Here is a 24,390-nt window from a genome sequence, read left to right on the forward strand (position 1 = left end):
AATTATCGAGCACGAGCCGTGTACACATGTAACCGCACAATACAAACAAATATATGAGACGAGATTATTTTCTTACAAAATCTCTTTACAACAATGACACAATAGTGGAAACTGGGTTTTATTTACATTCTATATTAACGTCATAAAAGGTTTTTTACAATTATTTGTTCAAGAATTAAATATGCTGGTACATGCGACACGTTAATAATCTTGTAAGCCTTTTATCTTTCAGCGATTTTGGCTTCAAGCGGCAACGCCATAGCGTTATATTTTAAAGTGACACAAAAGCCAATTTGTGGTGCTCAATCGCTTTAAACGCAAGCTGTGCTCCGCTTATAAAAGTGCTGTTTTATTATAAAATTATACTCACGATCTTCAGCGACGTGTTGTGTGTTTAGTTTGTCTGTGTGTGTGCAGTCTCGTGGAGTTATGCATTTCTGACTCATTTTTTAAATTAAAGAGTTCCATAAACATTACCTACCTGGATTCTGAATGCCTAATACAAGATGTCCGATTTGGATGACATCGTGATATTTAAAATTACTTTATAATAATACAAGATTATAGTTCGGCCATTCAGAGAATGCGTTCCTGACACGTCGCGATTGAACTGACGACGTAATAACATTCATTGATTATTGATATAATAATGTTGTTTTAATGCTCCTCAATTGTTAAAACGGTAAACAACCAGCAAAAATATTTTTATCGTAACTGCAACGCCATTGCAAAGTTACGTCGTCAGTTCAATCGCGACGTGTCAGGAACGCATTCTCTGAATGGCCGAACTATAATATTACGCAGGTATATATTAATTTAGGATACGATACATATACTATAATTTAGTTTCATTACTTAAAGTATACTGCGGCAATCTACCTACAATTCTTCAATCCTTACTTTTCATCTTTACTTAATAATTCAAATAATGTAATTGATTACGCCTTATTTGCGTTAATAATAATTCTGGAATCACAATAAGTACAGTTACGAAAATAAATTAAAATGTTTGATTCAAAATCTAACTCAAAATGTAAAAGGGAAAATAAATAACTTAAAATCACTTTTTAAAATGAAATGATTTATTTTTTTCATAAAATAAATAAAAAGTACTAAGTAGTTTTAATAAATTATGATAGTTTATCGCTAAGTTAAGAATAGCTACATTGTAATACTAAGTTACATTATTTAGGTAGCGTCTTTTCATACTATTTCATAGAAGCAGATATGTATATTATTGCACAGATATGTAAAAGCTATGTTTTAGTTTTCCATTTACCGATACAAATATATAAAAACAAAATGTTAAGATATGAGTAGATTGTAGCTAATTTAATTCACTAAATATTTGAGCCATTAGGAAAGTTTATTTATTTTAAAATTATAATTTTGCAAATACATAAATGCTCCTATGAAACGTATTAAAAATCAATGTTGAGATCTGATGCACTTCAGATACAAGTTTCATCGAAGACATGTGACTGGCTAACTCTATTCACTTAAATTCAAACTATTATCACATATCAACTCATCCCTGGCATACATTGTAACCATTTATTCATCCCCTCTTACGAGATAGCCTACACTGCTGAACAGCACATGTATCCAACTGTCCATCATGCATTTTTGACTAATATGCAAGGAAGTATAGAGAAATTATGTAAAACTATAGGATCTCACCCAACTGTGAGGACAATTATAATTGTGAGGAAGTGTGAAATTTTGAAAGATAAAATAGCCAATGAATAAATTCAGATCTGTGAGAGATTTGATCCCTTATAATAGGAGTATAATATAACAATTTCCTTTAAATATATCTTGTTTCATCGCAAGGTATATGAATCAATTAATATTACAAATATGAATGTTTAAGTTTGCGATAAGCAACATTATACTTCTTCTAGCATTAACAGTAACACTACATATTAACAAGGGGTAAATGCATTTTCTCAAAATAATAAATCTCACGCTTTAACTCCTTAACTGTTCATACTGTGTAGTAGTTTATAATAATATAAGTTACGAGACGATGGCGTAAATACGATTAAGTATAACTTCAACATGTTCTACTGCATGAAATGAGCACCAAAACTATTTAATAATGTTATGTAGTTTTGTGAGGGGTGGGTTCTTAATTCATTCAGGATTTTGGGTACTAAGTTGTGTTAAGGAAACTTTGCTACATTTTGTATGCACCGTTTTAGATTAGCACCAACAAAAATGTATATAATCTCTTTCCATTAGTAATACGTACTTACCACTTGCAAAAACTATGTACCCCAAACAAAACTACATGATGTACTTATACTTTTCAAAATGTTTACATAATGTACTTAAAACTTGAGCGTCAAGAAAGCAGTAAACACAGGAGACACAAAAACGAAGTGTTCACTTTATACAGTAGCATGCTAGGATTACATGTAAAGTATTAATTTTATTACACTTGGATATAATATGTATCTCGAGATAGAAGTGAGACACTAAGCAAAAATATTTTGATTTCTAAATTATATTATATCGCCGGTTGCAGATCCATTTCATAATAAATTCACCTAACTTAATAAATTATGATCATAATTAATTTTAACTATCGCAACTAAATAAACATCTTAAAAATGATGATAAATAGGTATTGCTAGCGCCATCTTTATTGATCGGAATTGAGTTAATGCGCTAAAATGGTTGCGCAGTTTTTGCGCAAATACTGAGTTTATGTTGATCAATTTAGATGGCACGTATTCTATGGGGAGGATGTTGTATCTGCAACCGGTTTGCAGGGCGTGGCACGAGACCGCGTGTGTGTGTGTGGTGGTGTGTGTGCGTGGCGCCGTCCTTTACTTGAGGAGCTCGTGCGCGCGCTGGTTCGCCAGAGTTATCCTCGTTTCGTTCGATTCGCCCTAAGATTAGAACACGCGGTTTGTTTTTGCTAGTTGTTCAATGCACAGCGACTTTTCGTTTTATGCGTTATGTTTTGGCCAGTTTACACATTGAGTTTCGATTAAAGAAGAATGTGAAACTTTCATTGTTCAATAAGGTAGTGGGTGTTACGTGAAATATACACATTTAACATCATCATATATTTTTCAGGCATCGTTCATACACATTCATGCAAAGTTCTATAAGGATACAATCACACTACAGTATTTTTATTTACACAGATTTTATGAGCCTGTGTGTTGTGTGGTTTATGTTGGCATACATAGATTCTCCATTCTTCTTTACACCGAAAAGATGTAGAAACAATTAGATTGTCAAAACAGTAAAATATCAAGTGTGTGCGATGGCCTTCAGTCGCTGTCTTTTGAAACAAGAACAATGTTTCGTTAGGATTGATGTGATGTGAATGAGTGTTAGTTATGGCGTCTAATTCCGAATGTTAGTCTGGATGGATGTGACAACTAGTTCAACATTAACACAATGGTCGTGTGGGATGTGTTTGGAGTAGTAGCATGTCTTGAACATATCGGAAGACACAGAGAAAAATTTCACAACAACCAATTGCTAATCATATACTCTACGAAGAGACATGCGTCGTGAGGGAAGGAAGTGAAGTCGATTGCCAGATAAGCGAGTGACCGGAATTTAATGTTGCCAATAAGCCAGAAGATAGATAGTTCATAGACACAGAAGACAACTAGTCGCACTTCCACGGCTAACGTGACAGGCACAAACACTTAGACGGTGAAAATGTTCATGAATAGTACGAGTCGCAGCAAAATTATTCTTGCGTTTAATTTTACTGCGACTCAGTATACAGTTGTACCCAGCTTGAGTGCAGTGACATTTTATGGCCGCAGTTTGTAAGACCGATCTATTATGTTATATACTTTTAATAATTCTTAAAAATGTAATGTGGTGGGTAAAACTGTACACTATGAATCAATAAAAACGACAACATCAATATATCGTCTGAGAATAAAGAAAATATTTTATCAGTATTTAAGAAGAACAGATTGCGGAGAAGTCTATTAATGAAGAAAATTTTATTAAATGAGTGCACGCAAATTCGTCCTCCTTTTATGGTTCTTATGTAAAATCTTTGATATCCTTAGTTGCAGGCGTAAAACGTCTCAAAATTTTATGGAAACAGGAATTCATTGAAGATGACCTGCCCATTTCTTTTATGACCACAGGTCAATGTAGTTCCTGAAATATGTCATCCATTGATGCCGGATCACCTTTACCATCAGAACCCTATTCCATACATAGTCTGTCTTTTGGACAAAGCCTAGAATTTAACCTTTCCGCATAATATAACTAGGCTGGGTCTGCTTCCAGTCCCACTGGATGCAGTCAAGTATTACCTGATCTCTTCCTTTCTGACCTCCTCAACCCAGTTACCTGAGCAACCTAATAACCCTTGGTAAGCAAGGTTGTTAGGCTTTTTGGCTCCTGACAACGATCGTCAAAAATGTTCAAATGACAGCCGGGACCCACAATTTTAAAATATATCAAATGGTTCCTCATTCAAAATTCCTCGGCAACATTCTTTTATTTACTTCAGCAACACCTCAATATAGTCTCTCGAACTACGCTGGACGAATTCGCGTGCACAATTGAGACCCTCTCCGCGAATCAGGCGGGACACCTTACCTTGCGGTTGATGCGGTCGATCTGGCGGTTCTGATTCTCCAGCTCGGAGCCCATGTCCAGAGCCATGTTGCGCAGATTACCGATCATCGTGTTCACCTGTCCCATGTTCTCTTCCATCTCATCCTCGCGAGCATCGTTTGTTATCCTGGATTGGGAGGTGGGGTAAGTTTGTGTGCAATTTTGGACCTTATTTTGGGGACTATAGAGTTGATTGGGAAGTTACTTGACTGACAAGGGTTTTGATAGTTGGTTTGTTTTTGAATTTTGGACTTTATTGCCAAATACATAAAGTTGAATGTTAAAGTTACTTGGCTAAGCATCATCAGCATTGGTGGCCATTCTCCATAGGTTCGCGGAATAGTGCCATCTACTGTAGATGCAAGAAATATGGACGATGAGTACAAGCTAACTCACCGTTCAGAGTATGATACTCTAATATTTGAGTGGGAGGCCCGAAATGAAAACCCCACCTCTCAAAATAGCTTTTATTTTCATCGGTGCCAGTCATAATAGGTGAAATGTGAAGTGTCTACCTTCCTATGTATCCGGCTTGTGGTCCTATACCGTTGCGCTCATCCATCACCCTCTGGGGCTGGTTGTTCACCACCTTGCCATCGTCGTTACCCTTCCACGTACCGTCGTCCTCCTTGAACGATGCACCCCTGGAATTCATGAGGAACAGGCTTTAAGTATTCGTAGAGGATTCTATTATTCAAACCCGCAATTCGGAACAACATGAGCTGAAACCAGTTCATGCAACAAATGGAGATGGATACTCTTGGCTGCTGACAGGCAGTCAAGATTTAAGGAAACACGAACAAAACGACGCAGAACCGGCGAAACAAATGGTAACGCGACGGTGAATGGAAGGCATTTATGGAGCATCCACATCAAGTGCAGAATTTCCGTAGTGCTCAAAGCATTATGACTTCGAACATATAGGTGGTTATGTATTAAAGTGCTTAGCAAAAAAAGGAAAATTAATGGTTAGTGGTTTAAAACCGTTTTGTGTTTAAAATGTGCGAGCGCGGAAGCTTTTGGCAGGTAATCTGTGGTGGTACGCACTTGTTGCACGGCAGCACACAGATGCCGCAACATTTCTCCATGCCGGACAGATTCTTCTCTGCCTCGCGCATGTCCGCGTTGATCTGGTCCATGCCCTCCTCGATTCTGTCCAATTGCTCTGTTTACACACATCAACACACGCTTTAGATACGCCCTTGTCAGTTTACTCGAATTTGTGTTCAAGCTCCTAGCTCTCCAATTACTTTCGCGAATTTAATATTTTTGAATAATTTTTTGATCTCGATTGTAAATTCTCAACGCTCTCGACAATAACCAGCGCTAAGTGTAAGACATGTTTTCGGTAACTGTAGCTGAGTTTTATTCAACTATTTATGTCCATGCAAGCTGTTAGTTAACCTACAGCAATTCTATGACAGGTCATTTCAACGCTAATGTTTAAGCATCTAATATTTATTGGAACAGTTCTTTGTGGTGCTTGTGTCGTTATGTCTTACACTTGATCTGGTTAAAACTAATTCAAGAAATTATCATTTACCTTTGAATTAAAATGATGTATGTGCTGACACTAAGTGATTACATTACCGTACTCGTAGTGACTAACAATTAGAAAACATTATCTAGATATCACTTATAAAAATCTAAGTCATGCAATAAACAGCAATATTGAAGAAGACGTGCATAGCTGGATGCGTGACAAAGAACTAAAGAAAAGAATTAATACGGTTTAACTGAATCAGATAATCTCATGGTCCCAGTTCACATGGCTGTGATGCAGACACGCACTGCGGGAGCGCAGAGATCGTTTGATGCACTTTATTCACTAGGTTTAGTTATGATCATGACAAACAGGTTTTACCTTCACTTTTTATCCATTATAAATAAACTGTTAGCAGATTTTCAATCGATAACATATTTATTTTCATCAAGTCATTGCCATTCAACGAACTTTTATAAATTATCTGAACTGGCATTTCAGACAAAAGCTTTACTAAATTATGAGTGATGCAAAATAGTATGTTCTACTGGATGCTTACCGCCCTGTTCATCCAGCATGACCAGGGTTTTCATGCCCACCTCGTGACTCTACAACACAATAATGATGTCACTATAGCTCGCCAAACGAATGCGGTGAGGAGTCGGGAGCGGCGCGCGCGCAGGCCGCCGCAGCGCTCTGCAGGCCGCGCGGGCGTCGCAAACTCATACCAACACAAACAAACTGATAACTAAACAAAATAAAACATGGAGATGAGCGCGGCGAGCCACGGGGACTCGCCGCCAGGTGATCATGGGACAAAATAAATCAACTTAGCAAATGAGCGTATCCATTAAGCCATTCCTAAATGAAACGTGAAAATAGCAAAGTATTGATTTATTGAAGAAGAAAAATGAACAAACTAATATGTAGTGCGGCGAGGGGCGGCCTCGCCGACAGACACAGACGCTCGAGCTAACAGTTACAGACCTACAGCTAACATGAACAGTACGCTGCCAGCCATGGAGATGAAGGCGGAAACCAGTTACTCTATACGTCGAACAGACATCGGTCAACGCGCATTCATTTCAGTACCGCAGTATTACGGAAGAGAACAGTAGATTCGGAAAGATAAATAAATATACCTATAAAAAGCGTATCGATCAAATTCAACGGAAGAACTAAACAGATTGCGCAGCTCATTCAAATTAAATCTTCAGCAAAAGATAGAGTAACAGTCTTTTGCGACAATTAGCAACGAACGGCCATCGGGCTTATCTATTTACACTATTATGTCAAGGTCATCCCCATCGAAACATAGATACACACGCAACATCGATCTCAGATAAGTCGTTAGTTAAGAGAAACGTCAAAGAAAAACAAAGAGATTAATTTTATTAACTGCACATTCAAACACAGACGTTCTCACGTTTCGACTACCCATGTGTCAGTTTAACTCTTACCGCCCTGGTGACTCAACATATGAAGCGCTTGCCCCCCGGCGTCCTCGCTCTATACATAAAATACAAATCAAAATAATATATCGTAGGAGAGAGTATCGGGGTGTGTGGGTGGGTGGGTGCGGTGCGCCGGGAGCGGTCGCACGGGACGGCGCGTGCGCGGTGCAGCGGCGGCGTGACGCGTGACGCTACGGGCGTGGCGGAGGCGGCGCGTGCGGCGTGCCGGCGGGACGCAAGCCGCTAACACACACTACTCGATCCACAACGACATGCATGCACTCAAGCTTGCAAGTAAAACCAGATTTAGTTTCATCTGTGCTCAGTTTCATATGATTCATGATTTTTTGTGTGATGTCAAGAGTCGTGCGTTGAGGAGAAGCGTTTCGAATTTACTTTGCTCGTTCATTTAGATTCGTTTTATGTGAATTCAGTAAAGTTGTTAATTTAGAGTCGAGTACAAACAATATCTGAAATGCAGAATGTATAAGGTATCGGTACGCCCGAATATATACGGTTTGTTATGTCGAATCGTTCGGCCTGCCTGACGTCGTAGAAGATAGAGCTCGTTGTTAAGTTGTGCAAAGTGGTGTATATTATCTACATAACGAATAAATATACAAAGATGTGGGTTTTCCGTGATCATCTCCGTGTGTGAGTCTTACAATGTTAACGGTCAGTTCTCAGAGGATGCCCGCACCTTTGCATTGTTATAGCAGTGACGTAATTTTAAATACATAATCAATGCGATACCCCCTTAACTCTTCTACTTCGGTGAGCCCATCTTCGGGGCGGCTGAAAACCCTACGATGCTCAACAAAGTTAGCGAAAAAGGATAAAATAGATAAAATTGTAAATAATGTAGTGTTGCAAATTTTGCAGATCACTCACCTCCCTGGTCATCTAGAGCGACCAGAGTACGAATGCCGGCCTCCTTGCTCTACGCCGCAGAAACAAAAAGTCACAGAGCATGTTAGTTGTGAGGGGTACAGTAGAGTGAGTGGACAGTGGAGCCGGCGCGAGCGTGTCGCTTGTACAGTCAGATGTGGTGGTGTGCGCGGGAGGACCCCGTCGCACCGCGCTTCCTTGCGTATGTACAGTGCGGGCCGGTGGCGCGACGACGTCCTCCCGGTGTTCAACTGTTCCACTGTGTTGTTCAGAGTTATGCTCAGTCTGTACAGTGTCGTATTCCGTGTTCGAGTTGGCGCATACGTTTCGGCATATTAAATTATAACCATATTTGCAAAATATATCGTAAATAATTAGGTATCATCTATAAAGATTTCAAACAAAAATATACTAAATATACTAAGTAAACCAAATGTTGGAAATTATAAATAACAATAATGTGGGTAATACAGATAATTTTGGTTAGGTTCATGTATGTGTGAGAGTCAGCATCAGGTGTAGCTCGATATATTTGTTGGAGTACAGTGGCAGGTACGGGGTGTGTTCACGCCCACATATTGACAGTAATGTGAATGTTCGAGAAGGCATGAAAATCATACAACATAATAGATGTACAGTCAACAACAGAGAGCAGCCACTACAACAGAGACCTAAGATACAGATCAACTAAAACAGGAAGAGCGAACATCAACATACACTGATCACGATATTAAATGCCAAGGTTCGCTAGATCAGTTAGTGTTGGAACGTTTGCTTAGAGAAATTATAAAGAAACACAGAGAACAATAATGTCATCTATGAAGAGTAGTATACAAGTAACGTTACCAGACAGGAAATTAAACAGTAATAGAAAGTGCGTGGAAACAGTGAGTCAGCCTCGGACGCGGATTCCTCCAGTGACAATCCGAGGGACAGACAAGGGTCTCATTAGAAAGCAAGCCCAAGCACAATGGATTGACTAGTTTTTTTTCAGACTCAAAAGCGCACGTATTTTGTTTCAATTACGTACTAAAAGGGGTACTAACATTTGAGAAGTATTTAAACTAAATATGGGACTTGGATTCTATTGTGGACAATGATGGGCTTCATGCTTTGAAACCTAAAACAGCAATCGGGCGAAATTACAGGAGCTGACGGTTAAACTCTCGGCTTTCCTTTAATCATTTGCCTCTGGTAAAAAACTAAAGGAGGCTACGCTCTAATAATAACAATTTAGTAAATTAACTGTCAGCGCCGAGGGCCAGTTCGCCCGGGGAGGTAAATATAATCACATAAAATGTACAGTTCACTACGAACAACACAAAGGGCTATAGAAGTCTAACATTTTCGGACACAGTAAGGCACGGATCATGCAACACCCATATATGTATGGTTATAATAACATATAATACTGATTACATATTATATATCATACTCAAATGTAGGGTTGAACATAAAATAAATAAGGATTTATGGCCGGAGTACTACAATAGATATACATACACACATTTAGAAAAAGATAAAACAAAATAATAATTAGCGACATCGAAACACAACAGCCAGGGTTAGCAGAGGCTGCGCCCTAGGGGGTGGGACGGGCGTCAGAGACCAAACCGAGCTTGGGGCTATCCAGACACTTCCGCTATACCCCTCACTCCCTCGCATCGAGAACACCTCTCTCACAGATGATCACAAATAATTCACATAATCGACAACAGAACTCAACATAATTAAACTATGAGGGGAAACAAATTTAATTTTAACTGAAACGCATCTACGGATATACAAGACCGCACAGTTCTTTGTGCTCGACTGTTTCTATTTAGCAATAGATTTGGGAGCTCCCATATTGTCGCACGCTTGGAAAATTAATAGGTCATTCAATATTAATCACACAGGTTAATTGATCACATTTCAAGACAGATTCATGGTGGACGAAATTGATATGAAATCATTTTCAAATTCAAAAATAGTGACTACAATCAATAACCTTAATAGTTTTCATATCAATTTCATTGTCAATTTAGGGGGAGAAACGGTAAATCATATGGTCAAAAGTAATTTTGGGAGGTATTCTCGAAATTACACACATGTTATCACTCCCAACACATTATAGCTCCAATAAGAGCAGAATAATTACAAAGTAAGGAAATTATGTCATCATTAGATTCATTCATATTAATTCAAACTATTATATTATGGGTCATGTTTTCCCCTTATTTATATTTAGATCTTAGTTAATACATGTAAATAAGCATGGTTTGAACTCACCTCCTCACATAGTTGCATCATACGCCGTGTCGACTCCAACGACTGAAATGTTATAACAAATGCGATTATTCAAAAGTCTGGATAGGACAGAAAACTTCATTCCTTGGTTCTGAATAGTAAAAGTTTTGAAAAAGAAAACTTATTTCCAACAAATAAAACTTTAGAACAACTTTTCTCTAAGAGTATGTTCTAGAAAGTTTCGATGTTTTCTTTTTTGAAATGCGCTAAGCTCATTTCTGTTGCTGCCATGAAGATCTGTTGATGTTTAAATAACCACATATAGCAGCAAGAGTTCTGAAAATCCAGAATTATGGTATTTAAATTGTGCAACACTAATATTAAATTAGCTTGCTCCGCCAACTAACAGAATGTTTTCGCAACAATTCTGTCTCGAGTGCCCAAGAATCGTCAAATTATATTTTGAGCGGTTGCATTTAATATTATGAATTCATGTCACAAAGCTTATTGAAGAAGCCATTCATTTTAGTGGTACTAAAATATCTTATTTCTCAATTATATCTTCTGGTACCGCAAACCGCATCTCGTTAACGACATTAATGTCACCGCAAAATATGGGGGGAAAATGAATAATAAGTAAAATATACTGACATCATCGGTGACTTGCCCGGCGCGCAATTGCAGCTGCTCAAGCTCGCTGCGGGGCGCGCCATTTTCGGCGGGTGGCGCTGCGGAAGGCATCCTGAAACAATTTCACCAGATACATTAAAATCTCATACATATAAAAAAATACATTTAAAGGAGAAAACCCTCAGAAATTAAGTTTGGGAAACCCTAATTCAGCTTTTTGTGTCAATCTTCAGAATTTCCCTGATTTTCTGTTCTCTGTTTCTGTCCTGAGATCTGCTGTTGGTATCATACTTGTTCTCAGAATTCAGTTATATGTATAAGTGTAGTAACTGATGTACAACGTGGACAAAAAGGATGATGGGCAATTTTGTATGAACCCTGGCCTGATAACCAATAAAGTTCTAATGTATATTAGATTATTGCTTATACCCTACAGTTACTGAAATAAAACAGTTCATGTCAAGAATCTACCGGAAATAAGTACAGTCGGGCACAAAAGATTTATACTTTTTGCACCGTTTTTTTATGTTAAAATAAGATCCATAGTAGGAAAAATCATTGTATGATGTATTTTCGTCAACTCATCACTTATTTAAATAAGCCTAGGGTAGACTATCAATTAAAATCGGTCTTAACTAGGCATAATTGTTTTAATAGCAAAACAAAACATAACAACTTTTACTTCTACCACCGTATATTATTTCCATTATTGGAGATAACATATCCTCGTTCTGCGGCACCAGGATAGTCGGCCCTGGGTTGTCGAATTATTACAAAAGTAGCGACCCACTCCAGCTTCGCACGGGAAAACAGTATTTACTCACTATTTAACGAATGTTATTACACATACAAACCTTCCTCTTCAATCACTCTATCTTTGAATAGAATAATATATTAAAAAACTGCATCAAAATCTGTTGCGTAGTTTGGAAGAGTTAAGCTTTCATAGGGACGTAGGGATAAAAGGACTGAAAAAGCGACTTTGTCTTATACTATGTAGTGATGCACAAATAGTAACCAAACGGGTGGTCAAGTCCGGTTTAATCAGTAGAATAAAGTTATTTAAGTTGTTTGTCAGATTTCACAGAGTTCTCATCATATGGCACATCAGGCTTGTTAGCCAGGACAGTCGACAGTCATTGATGATGATAGATTGATGCCAGCACATCTCTAATTCCACAGGATTATATTTCAAAGCAAGATATATTATCCTGGCCATTAGATGATGTCTGTGCAAGTACTCACGACAAGTATTTGCATTAAATGGGCTCTGAACTTGACTGAACTGATTTGAAAAATCTTTCAGTGGTGGAAAAGCTACGTTATTTGTAATAAAAAGATAGGTTTTCCTTATATCCCTGCCAATGTAGTTTAATTCACTAGGCAGTCGTAGGCTTACAGGACTGATATCTTTTTTCCCCAGTGGTTAACAATGTTCCACCCATAACAAAAATTGAATTTTAGGGTATAAGCTATCATTTCATGTGCAAATGGATATTATTGGCTATGCCGGTTAAAGTCACTGGAACAGCGGAATAGTTACACCAACTGTTTTCTTTTTTTATATGGACACGTGCACCTTCTGTGACACGTCCTGACTGATATTGACAATAATATAAAGCACTTAACAGCCCTCCCATACAAAATGAAGTGGTTCAAGGCCATGGGCTGTCCTATGCTATCAAGTGTCATATCTTCGTTCATACTATACCTGCTAAATAATCTTTTTTTTTTCAATAAACTCGGAAAATATGGGCACAGACACCTTGTGTGATATGTTCTGACTAATATGGACAATAATATAATGCACTTAAACATCGCTCCCATACAGAATGAAGTGGTTCAAGTTCTTAGGCTGTCCTATGCTATCAAGTGTCATATCTTCGTTCTCCGGTGGTTTACAAGGTTGTGCCCATAACAAAAAATGAAGCTTAGGGTATAAGCTATCATTTGATATGCAATTGATTTTCATTGGTTATGTCGGTTAGACTTACCAGAACGGCGAAATACGTACACCATAAGTTGTAAATACTACCTGCTAAATAATCTTTTTTTTTTTCAATAAACTTGGAAAATATGGGCACAGACACCTTCTGTGACTCGTTCTGACAATGATTGACAATAATAATGCACTTAAACATCCCTCCCATACGCACTGAAGTGGTTCAAAGCCATGGGCTGTCCTATGCTATCAAGTGTCATATCTTCGTTCTCCGGTGGTTTACAAGGTTGTGCCCATAACAAAAAATGAAGCTTAGGGTCTAAGCTATCATTTGATATGCAAATGGTTTTTATTGGATATACCGGCCAATTTTACCCATCATCCTTTGTGGTCAACCCTGGCTAAGCTTGAACTCCATACAAGACTGATTTTCGTAAATAAAAACTCAGAGCTCGTTAAGCCTACTTAGTAGATTTAATTTAAACTTTCTCTGTAGGCTCATAAAGCCGATGAGGGCCCCGTTTAAAGTTTAGCTAGTACGTGACAGAACTTGGTAAGTAAAAGAACTAAAGTCTTATACAAATTCTAAAACGGATTTGGAAAAAACCTTTGAATAATGTAAAGATGGGTAATTAGGACCACACGACGCTTAAGCTAGAAGAGATTGGTGTGTCGAATTGGTCGTCAAAGGTCGATGGCTACGAGTAAATAACTAGTTCCATATACACATCACTATAATCTGCAAGTTATATAACTGAAAAAACCTGAAGACGCAAAGGTTGTTTCCATGATGTATGCAATTTACGTTGTTAACAGTGATCTTGACGCAGCAGACAGAAGTGATTAACTTGCCAACAAAAATAGTACGATTAGCAAGAATTAAATCTGGCCTTGCAAGCGAGTACAAAATAACCTTAACACGTAACTTCATGTATGTAATCACCCATTTACTATGCCCATAATATGAACTATAAGTGAAAGTTTCAATGAACGATTATGTTTGTCAGAACCAGCTAAAGACATAGCATACATTGTATTGTAACAAGTTACAGAAAATATCTTCCCTGACCGTCCTAATCAGAAAGGACGGCAATACTGTTACACAATCAGAATCATTGAACCATTCAGGACGAATTATTGGAGAGAAACTAATTGAAAAACTCGAGCGACAATTTTCTTCTTTCTTATTTCCGTTGGCTTTTGCAACAGCATCAACATATAATTTTGCAAGGAGTTATTTATCGAGGTTGAACTTTTATCCTGTTCAAATAAGTAGAAGACACGCGCAGAAATCAAATGTCAATTATGTGACCCCCACTTCATCATCATACTATATTTACATCGACCTTTCAACCTACGCATCAGTGGCATTTCCTTTAAACTTTTCTATCCCATGTAACACAGAGAGAAAATTCATTACCGAAATAAGGTTCTCTATCTACTCAATATCTAAAACAGCAGACGCGATTGTGTTCTTAGGAAATATCTCCAATTAGAAATTAGGTATAGAAAATCCTTTGTTCTTGCTCACGTTACGCCAAGTTGTGTCCATGACTAATATTGAGAAATACGCAGCTCCGGATTCGGAAAAAACATCAATTAAGATGTAATTTGAGATATGAGAGTCAGCTTTATCGCGAGTAAATTAAGAATTTGTCGGTTTTATAGATACAAATAAATTGGGAACAATAAAGAAGTTTACGACACGTGGCTGTCACTTGCCACCCTCAAACGTTAATTAGCAAAGATTAAACCGTTTATTCCCCGGCTGTTTTATCGCAACATAAAAAAATCGGCGCGACTCTCATCCTCGACCTTTATATGGTAATGTTTAATGCCGGCTGCCTCCACGGGACTTTTCATAAAACGTAAGCAAGGTTGCGGTCAAAAAACATTATAAACAAAATAATTTGAAACTATAATAGTACCTATATTGTGTAGAAATAAGGGTTTTGTCAAAGGTGTTGCGTTAAAAGTTGTTCGATTGTTCATTGCAAAGATTACAAGTTTCATCGTCCCGATTCGTCATTTTGTGAAACAAACACACAGGAAAGGAAAAGCCATTCAAAATCAACGTTACGCAAAGATCCTTATTTGAAGTAAATTATTTGCATACTCAACACGAGTGAGTCACATACAAGGCCTTTTGGAATTATGTGCCGCTGAAAGGTACAAGTTTAAAGAAGTATTAGACTGCAGAGACGTTATTAAAGCTATTTTTAGCCAGGGTTTAGTGCACGATGTCGCGACAGTTGGCAAATGTCGTATAAAGAGTAAACGCAGGACACCCCCAGCCGGGTGGTGGCTCGGCCTTGGCGCGTCGAACAAAGGGACAGGCAATCTCACACGCGTCGCCACATCTAAGCCAGGATTGTTTGCAGACAGGGATTTGCGACATTCACTCGGAAAAAACAGACCTGTTTTTCAACCTTCTCGAAAAGCATTTATGTTCTACCCAGCTACGTTTCTATTTAAGTTTAATTTCACCTTTAGACTTCCAACTCTGGCTTTGACGTACCTGTTTTAACTTTTTAATGAGCTCTGAGAGTAAAGGTACATATTATTATGTACATCTACCTATTTACTTTGAATATTTTAGGTGAAATGGTCCGCATACGAGAAAATTGCTTGTTTAAAGTTAGTAGCCTGGTAGAGTCAATGTTCTGAAACTGCTGAATGCTGCATTGTTTATGAGCAAGTTGAACAATCAGCTACCCACACTACTCTCGCAGCTCTATTCTTGGCTCTCGTTGCTCGAATTCACAAAAGCTCTTTTCAAGTCGGTTTCGTTAAATGAATTCAATAATTCTTCAACAAATGGTTGAACAGGTTGAACTGAAATTTTGAAACAGTTTTCCGAACTTACATTTTGTATTTAGTTAATAAATAACGACACGTTGCAATGGCTGAACTTGGGCCACGTTCAAGTTGCCGTAAGTTGGCAATGTTCCCGAACGAAGCCGTATGACCCACTTCTGTCCTGACAATTAAGACTGGTAGGCTTTACTAAGTGATAAATTAATGACTATTGGATTGTAGAATTACTAGTACTCTAAAATATTTTTGGCTATACATATTATAAAAAAAACCTCGATATTTTTCCTTCCTTGGTAAAACGAGGAAAGAAAACTATGTAGGTATGTATGTATTACCATTTCGAACATGTGAAAAGGTTGTATATTTCCTATATATATATAAGTATATTTCCTCAAAGATTGGCCCGAGATAGCTATCTAAAGCGAAAGAGGAAAATAATTTGAGTGAGATTAAATCAAGGAATAGATTGTAATTTGTAACACGCTGAAGATGATGACATTACCAAGGGCATGCTATTTATAAAGGGACCGTCTGATTAGAACCCCTATGTTCACTCCGCAATATTTGATAATCATGATCACCAACACGTAATCGGAAGGCGATATAACCCCTTGATTACTATATATATTTAATGCATAAATTGTAATTTTAAAATGTTTCAATTTAAAGCACACGGTACATAATATGAGACAGGTATGGCTATAAATGAAAAAATGATAGTCTCGCTTTCAGAGCTTCGTAGCTTCGCAGTTAAGAGTTGTCGTTATTTATAATTACAGCGTTTACTCGTTAGGGGCGTGTTTGTATACTGAGAATATACATTCAGAATTCGACCGTTAAACTTAATGGCTGGTCATTTTACTCGTATTCAGCTCCACCATATTTAGAACAAAGACAAAGACTTTGCAGGAATCGAAGTCACCAACACCCCAAAAGGAATGGGATGACGAAAGTTTCAGATCATGTCGTTCAAGTTTGTATCAATCTCAATATTTGTAGCTTTGGAAGTTTTATAAAGAATCTTCAGAAAGAATAAACAAGAAAAGGCTGTTATAACCATGCGGCGCTGGGGTGTGCTCATGAACGAAACAATAGAATACCGTAGTGAACGTTTACGTGAACATAGCGTGCCGAGCAGTACCGACCTTTGAATTTTAATGATAGCTTGTATTTAACCCTGCACAGGTTGCCTGCGGGACCATTGTTGTTGGTTTATTCATTCATCTGTCTCCGACTGGTACGTACTCCTCGCCCGCATCATATTCTTATCTTAATGGTCATTCTCTTGTAACATCGTACTGCGACATATTACTAAGAGATGGGGCTCCTTAGATTTGGCTTGACAAATAACGCAATTCAAGACCCATCTATGAATGGATGTTGGGTTCATTATGGACCGACAACGATATCATTATATCAGAAACTGAAGTAATGTGCTACATTAGATGGACTGACGACATAAACATGATGCGGCAAATGTTAAATCATCTAATCGCAGAAAATACTTTAAGCAAAAAATTAAGAATTTAATTGATCTGAATAACGGTTGATTAGCCTCATTAAGATTCGTGATTAAATTCTTAAACGTTACTCTTGCACACTAAAGGAATAAGCTTTACTAAACAAACTATTCATCTTAATGGCGGTCGGACGCGAATCACGATCTGGGGGTCTACCCTAATTCACCGAAAAACGAAGTTTCGTACGAAATTTCGCGAACTTCTTACCACGGTTCCATTTCGTTCCGAAATTTCGTACGAACGAAGATTGTTTGACGTTTATTGTCTATAAACCTACTCTAATTCGAAATGCTACGAACGAATATTTGAGTTTGACAGACGAAACTTCGGAATTTTAACCTCAAATTCAACGAAACCAAAAGAGTTATCGTTTGATTTTCGTGTTACTTTTCGTTTTGTGAATTTTGTGTGAAAATTATTGGCAAAGGCTACAATAATGCTTTTAATCAAAGCAGCTTTACGTGAAGATCATGTAGAGCGAAGAAGGAACCGGCAGTGCTTGCGCAATCAATTAAATATTAGCGAAATTCCCGACGTAGAGTTTGTAGGAAATCACAGACTCAGTCGGCAATTTTTCGAAGGGTTGTGCCAGGAATTCGTGCCTTTATTACCTCCAAACAATGCACATTGCAATTGCTAGACCTTCTGGAATCGAAAATATTTCCATTCTCTTAACACCCAAGTTGTAAGTATAAGAACTAAACATTAATGATTTAATTGAGGCATTGACTGTTGTTTATTATGATGCTGATCAATCCTTTATTATTTTCCAGATATTATGTGACAGCGATACTATATAACAAATGTGGATGTGTCATTTGGTGGAGCAACACACATGATGCTTATATTTGGAGAGTGTGATATTAGAAGCCACTTGGAGGGTCTCCAGAATGAAACAGTTTATCTGTTAGGTATGTTTAACTTTATTGCATTTTGAATATACTTGTACAAGTTGGGACAAAAGCGGTACCCCAAACTTTCACATTTATATTATTAATATTGTGTAGTAGTGTTATTCACATATTTTCATATACATGTGTATTTATATTTTAGGTGACTCTGGGTATTCTCTCTAAGGGAGCATATGATGACACCGATAGATAAAGCTGTTGAAGATTCTCTTGAAGGCAGATACAACTTTGCAGAGCTTTGTTAGTGCAAATTTTGGAAAGGAATAGGTAGGACAAAGTTCTACTCAAGCACATCATAACATGCTCCAGAAAATATGTATGTTTATTGATTTTAAGTATTTGACATGATGTTATTTATTTCCTGTAGAGTTTAATAAAAGAATAAATTATATACTTAAAGTTTTATTTACTATTACCCTGTTTAAACATTACAAATTAATAACAAAGAAATATTAAACACAATTAATGACTAACAAAACACTAACAAAATCTTAATTCCTATCCACATATTCCCTTATTGTGTTATGCAGCTGCAACAGGGTAGGACTGATGCCTGCCAATTCGCCCCTGATGCCTGCCAATTCGCCCCTGATGCCTGCAAGCTCTGCGTTTTGCACCGTCTCTCTCTGTGCACGCTCCTCTTCATATTGATACAATCTGCTTCTTACACCTGTGCTGGCAGATCCTCTGTAATCTCCTAGTAGTAGGCAGTCTCCTTGTAGAGTGTGTATGTCGAGAGGCTGCAAAACAATATTCCAATTTTAGTCAATAGCTCAGAACAACAGTGTAAACAAAATATGGCTAAGACACTTGAACGGGTTAAGTAACAACAAAAAGTTCTCAACTCACCACTTGACCCATTTAATACCATATGCAAACATAATAAAAAAGATGCAATCATTATTCAATAGTATAATGTTAATCTGTATTCTTTATGAAGAGTATTTCTTATAAATACACTAAAAAAAATGTTATCTATATTGTGCACAATTTATTTACAATAGCATTACTCAATATATCACAGTAAAATACTTACAAGGTGTGAAAGTCGGCATTTTTGTGTCAATGGTGGTGGTACTTAGGCAGCTTTTACAGCTGGACTCTCAGGTTATCTTCCTGGCTGGGTTCAACTATTCAATCTCCCACGAGCTAAATCTCTATGTTCGTCCAGGAAATTGAGAACGGTTTCGATTTGTTGAGGATTTGCCGAACCCCATATATGGAGCCATTTTAAACTGAAAATATAAATGATTAGTATTAGAAAAGGCAATGGTGTTAGAGCGAAACCAAATATTGCATTTGTATAATATGATATCTACTCACGAAGTTTTTAAATCCAAAACAAAACTTGTTGTGAACCAAAATACAGCAGACGTACGTAGAAGTCGGAGTACGTAAAGTACGACATAATACTTCCTTAGGGAACTCGTACCTTGGTATAAAAACACTTGGAAACATGATTTATTAAATACGACACTTGAGAAACACACTTCAGAAAACTTATTAAAGTATTCAAACAAAAAATCTTAAGTCGACTTGTTATGATTAGATTGTATTATGTAGCTATTTTTGGTTGTCATCCGTGATTACCCATTTTTGGCATGAAATAGTACTCTTCAAATTAGTTGGTTAGCAATGACTGTCAAAGGGTTTTTTATAGTGTCGAGTCGAAAGTAGTTGAAAATATATTTTTTGCCTGAAAGTTTAGATTGTTTGCATGAATATTACAAGAAATATGAAATGAATCACATTTATAATGTTACATGAATAAATAAAGCTGAAAAGTTTAATAATTTCAAGTTAAAGTAAAAACCGTAACTTAGTTTAGTCGACATCATAAAAGCCCCACACAATATCATAGATTCCATTCGTTCACGAAAATTGTCTATGGTTCCGAACTTCGTATGCGCATCCGAAAATGAAATAGAGTAGGGTCACTAACGAAACTTCGTTTGAATTTCGTTCGATATCGAAGTTTCGTTTCGTTGAATTAGAGTAGACCCCCTGCTACGGACTTAGATGAATCAGTACAATTAGCTTTGAAAACACTGATGATGTGATACCGCAGCTATTTCCGTACTCCGGTACCTGCTAAGTAATACCTTGTGTTTAAGTAATGAGTGATATTATTTATACAACATTGTAGTTTGCGTTGCATTTCGACACGTAGCTATCAGTGCATGCGTAAGAACCGAGTTTCGTCAATGAGTTATATTTGAGTGTAGACATACGCGTATTATTGCGTATGCGACGACATAGCTCTAATATTATTTTCCTTAAATTAAAAAAATGCAAAATTTATCAAAAAATCAAAGTGCTATTTGTGTAGCTGAAATCGATCTTCACACAGAGGTCAGAGTACCTATGCGTCTCCTCAGTTGATGTCGTTTTCAGTGATCACCCTGTTCAGGCTCCACCCCACTCTCTCCCAAAGTCGTCAAGAACAAATTACTTTCATACGCATGAACTTTACCCGTTTAAATAAAATTAGGTACAACTTCTTTGGAGTTATAAATAGAATTTACGATGTGAATTATGGAATAATTAGTCATGTTGAAGTATTTGCGTTACAATTGTCGGGTTCCAAAAGTGCGGTTAGCCGCAATCTTAGTATTTGCGGAGATACGAGGCGTAGACGGAGCACGTCCGCGGGCTCGCGCGGAAAATCAATAAACGCGCGCAACCCTCGCGCGGAACAACCCCTGCCACTGCCTGCTGCCGCCACGCTTTATTGCAACTTTTCACTTGTTTACGCATCATGATAATTTTAATAAGCAACTATAAAAGTTCAAGGATGATCTGCGGAACAAGGACCATAAAAGATCATTGGTAGATAACTCCCAGGGCGTAGGTTTGGAAGTTGGGCGAGGGGAAAATATATCGAGTATGGGGGAGGTTCAAGGGGGATGATCTAACTGCTATGCTTCCAACTACAAAAAATGATTAAAAGAAAAAAGACATATCTAGTAAAGTAGCCCAACTAGGGGTCGTAAAATATTAAACTAAAAAAAATGTACTTGGTTAATTGGGGTCTCACTAACTAAAAATATGTTTAAATAAAGTAACCACAGCAATTAGCAAAATCCTCATCTGCCAAAGGTTTTCAGGGACGATAAATTCTTAATTGGGTGCGTGGTAGTTAGTCTGGCTAACGAGATTATTACGCATGCATAAAACATGCGTTGTACAATATTAACTTACGAGAATACCATGGCTTGTTTTAAATAGGAGATAGCGACTGTTTGACTGATAACGAAGTTTCACGATCTTAATTAATATTAAAAGGAAAGTCTGTTATTGTCTTATATCACCTTATTCATTAAATAAATTGACGTGAGATTTCGCACCGTTATATCTACTCAGATTAATAGCTACAAGTGAACCGATGAACGTTCCTATGGGAATATTGTTATAATTATCAAGATCGACAAACCGACTAGCAATCTCAACATGTTATTTTCGCCGAGATTGCTGCAATTTATTTTCTTGAATATCTATTATCGTTTTAACGACACCCTCAACTGAAAGGGCGGACGCCTACGTCAGAACACACGCAGAGTCAATTGTTTCATGAAACACAAAACAAACATTATTAACAGTTGCATAGATATTAATCTCGTTATATTAATCTGTTAATTTGTTGAGCACATAGGCCTGACCTTCGACATTTCGGACAACACGTGTATCCCCGAGCATTTACCACGGCCTCGCTCGGGGCGAATCTGGGGATGATTACAAAAATATTAACCCTTGTTATAACGAAGATGGCGCCGGTTACGTCAAACGCAGATTATTCAAGCAGAACATTATTAGGAAATTAATTTGGTCTTGGAATTGGTTCAGATGATGACGACGCTTTTCATTCCGATGTGCTGACGCAACCCTTTTTATTTGTGTTTCGGTTTCCCGAGTCAAGGGCCTAGGTTTTAAGATGCCAATGTATCGACTTTTTATAGAAGACGAATATGATATTTGATTATAAGGAGCACAGACATCACAATCAGCGTTTGTTGTATCTGTTCTTTGAGTTAATGAGTTTTGTTTGCCGCATGCAGATCAGCAGAAAAATCGATAAATCTGAAGTAGAAAATGGTAGATCAGTATGGCTTCGGAAAACTATGTCAATTACAGTACTGAATATTTATATGTCTGGCGGCATTCCTAGCCACAATAATGCTTGCTAAGGTCGTTGTGAAAATGGTAGTAGACGCAGTAGGTTATGCTGTCAGTGAGGACATTAGAGTTACAGCCTGCGGCTACCACAGCCAACAGCCAAGCAATAATGTTGTTCTCACGCCAATTAGGTTAATACTTTATACTGAGTCTAAATAATTCAGACTCAACATTTTATTCCTTTTTATTAGCAAATTGTTTCTGTTTAACGGTTTTCCCATTAATTCACTTTCTCTCAAGAGTAATTCTAGAAACATGATCGAAATTGCGCGAATATAGATTACACGATTTATTCGGATAATAAGGGTCTCCAAGTATCTTTGTTCGCCGATCCCATTAAGGATCCTCAGATTAACATCTTTACACATAAAAGATAGCGCTAATACAGCGGTTTTGCATCATAAAAGCTTTAATGTACGTATAGTTGGTCCGTTTAATTTCCTTTTATTCAGAACACGAAGTGTCGTCGCCAGCATTTATGCTCCGTTCAGACGAGACAGATTTTCATTATGATTTCAAATATCCGCAATTTCAAACTGAGAACTTGAGATCAATTGCAAGCTTGTGCGCTTAAAACTAGGTCGGCGGCTCCAATGAAAACAAAGGTGCCTACGGAAAGTTTGTGTTACATTAGTTCCATTGTTCTCTGATGTTGAGAGAGGACCGTCTCGCAGCAGTGCCATATAATTCCAAATTGGGATCGCAGACATTATTTTAGGACATTTGAGTAAAGTAACCGTAATTGATTACCTACTCTTTATGATGTCTAACCATGTGAGCTTTTACATGCTAACTCTCAGGTCTATTAACCGTTAGTATCAAATATGGATTGCAGTTTAGATACAGTCGTTATTCAATAAGGCTCACATGAACCGGATTTTCTGCTTCCCAACTGGAGACATCTGAAGCATCTCCAATTCTTCTAATGCCAGATCTAATGCCTTTCTGATACAACAGGAGAGGATCAGCATTGATGTCCCCGATTCTTATAACCCATGTCTTTAAGGTTTTGGTTCACCAGGCTTGAAGTAAGCAATGCTCATATTTGACGCTTTATTTTACTAACATTTCAAGCTCAGTTTTAGTTAGTTATGGACGAAGCGGAAGCAATGATGGAGAAGTTAATCCTCACACAAATCCATTTAGGTTGCACGGCGCGATCGGTTTGAGTACACAGCCATATATCTACCACCATAGCTACATATAGCAAGTAGCTCCTACATGACATATTCATGACGATTCCGATAGCCGATAGCGTGCCAGCGTGGAGTGTACTATGGATGAAATGATATACCTTCATTTACGTTATTAAATATCGAATTGTGTGTTTCAAGCCATAATTTTATGTTGTTTGCCCAACTGGGCGAAGTTTAATGATAAGTTGGTAAATGTAGGTAAGTACTTAGTGTCTAAGGTGGGGCTTTTGGGATTTCCTTTGCCCATTGATAGAGTTTATCATTATTCGTACAGTGAGGTCACATGCATGATCTAAGATAGTGGTTCCACTAAAATGCTTTAGCTTTAAGCTACATTACCCTTATAATCCCATGGATCTACGGCGTTATAAGGGCAGGATCTTACAGGAACCCCAAACTTTTATGTGATTCCTTCCCAGTCAGCAATTGTTTCAGTTGGTCTAATTTAAATATCTCTAGGTTGTGTCTATTACTTAGTTTACTAGTTTCTGCCCTCGATTTCGTCCAGATTCTTTTGAAAAATCGGTTCCAGAGCT

The 24,390-nt window shown here is 37.6% G+C and overlaps 1 protein-coding gene and 1 long non-coding RNA gene across 6 annotated transcripts in view; one reads left to right on the forward strand and one right to left on the reverse strand.

The window, feature by feature from the left end:
* LOC124640119 (synaptosomal-associated protein 25) overlaps positions 1-24,390 on the reverse strand; it is a 29,180-nt gene that overhangs the window by 3,240 nt on the left and 1,550 nt on the right. The window contains exons 2-8 of one of the 5 annotated variants that reach the window (XM_047177778.1): positions 11,317-11,407; positions 10,708-10,749; positions 8,440-8,488; positions 5,659-5,776; positions 5,127-5,255; positions 4,594-4,738; positions 1,065-2,897 (exon numbers count right to left, since the gene is read on the reverse strand). In XM_047177778.1, coding sequence (XP_047033734.1) covers positions 2,835-2,897; positions 4,594-4,738; positions 5,127-5,255; positions 5,659-5,776; positions 8,440-8,488; positions 10,708-10,749; positions 11,317-11,406 — 636 coding nt within the window. In that variant the 5' untranslated portion in view covers position 11,407 and the 3' untranslated portion in view covers positions 1,065-2,834. Of the gene's footprint in view, positions 1-1,064; positions 2,898-4,593; positions 4,739-5,126; positions 5,256-5,658; positions 5,777-6,653; positions 6,703-7,554; positions 7,604-8,439; positions 8,489-10,707; positions 10,750-11,316; positions 11,408-24,390 lie in introns of those variants that run through there. The other 4 variants (XM_047177777.1, XM_047177775.1, XM_047177776.1 and 1 more) reach the window with 4 other exon arrangements.
* Positions 17,733-18,876, forward strand: LOC124640121. The gene is made up of 3 exons (XR_006985524.1): positions 17,733-18,259; positions 18,348-18,485; positions 18,628-18,876. It is a non-coding gene; the product is annotated as an uncharacterized LOC124640121 (long non-coding RNA).

The sequence above is a fragment of the Helicoverpa zea genome, chromosome 20 (assembly GCF_022581195.2).
Source record: "Helicoverpa zea isolate HzStark_Cry1AcR chromosome 20, ilHelZeax1.1, whole genome shotgun sequence".
Lineage (NCBI taxonomy): Eukaryota > Metazoa > Arthropoda > Insecta > Lepidoptera > Noctuidae > Helicoverpa > Helicoverpa zea.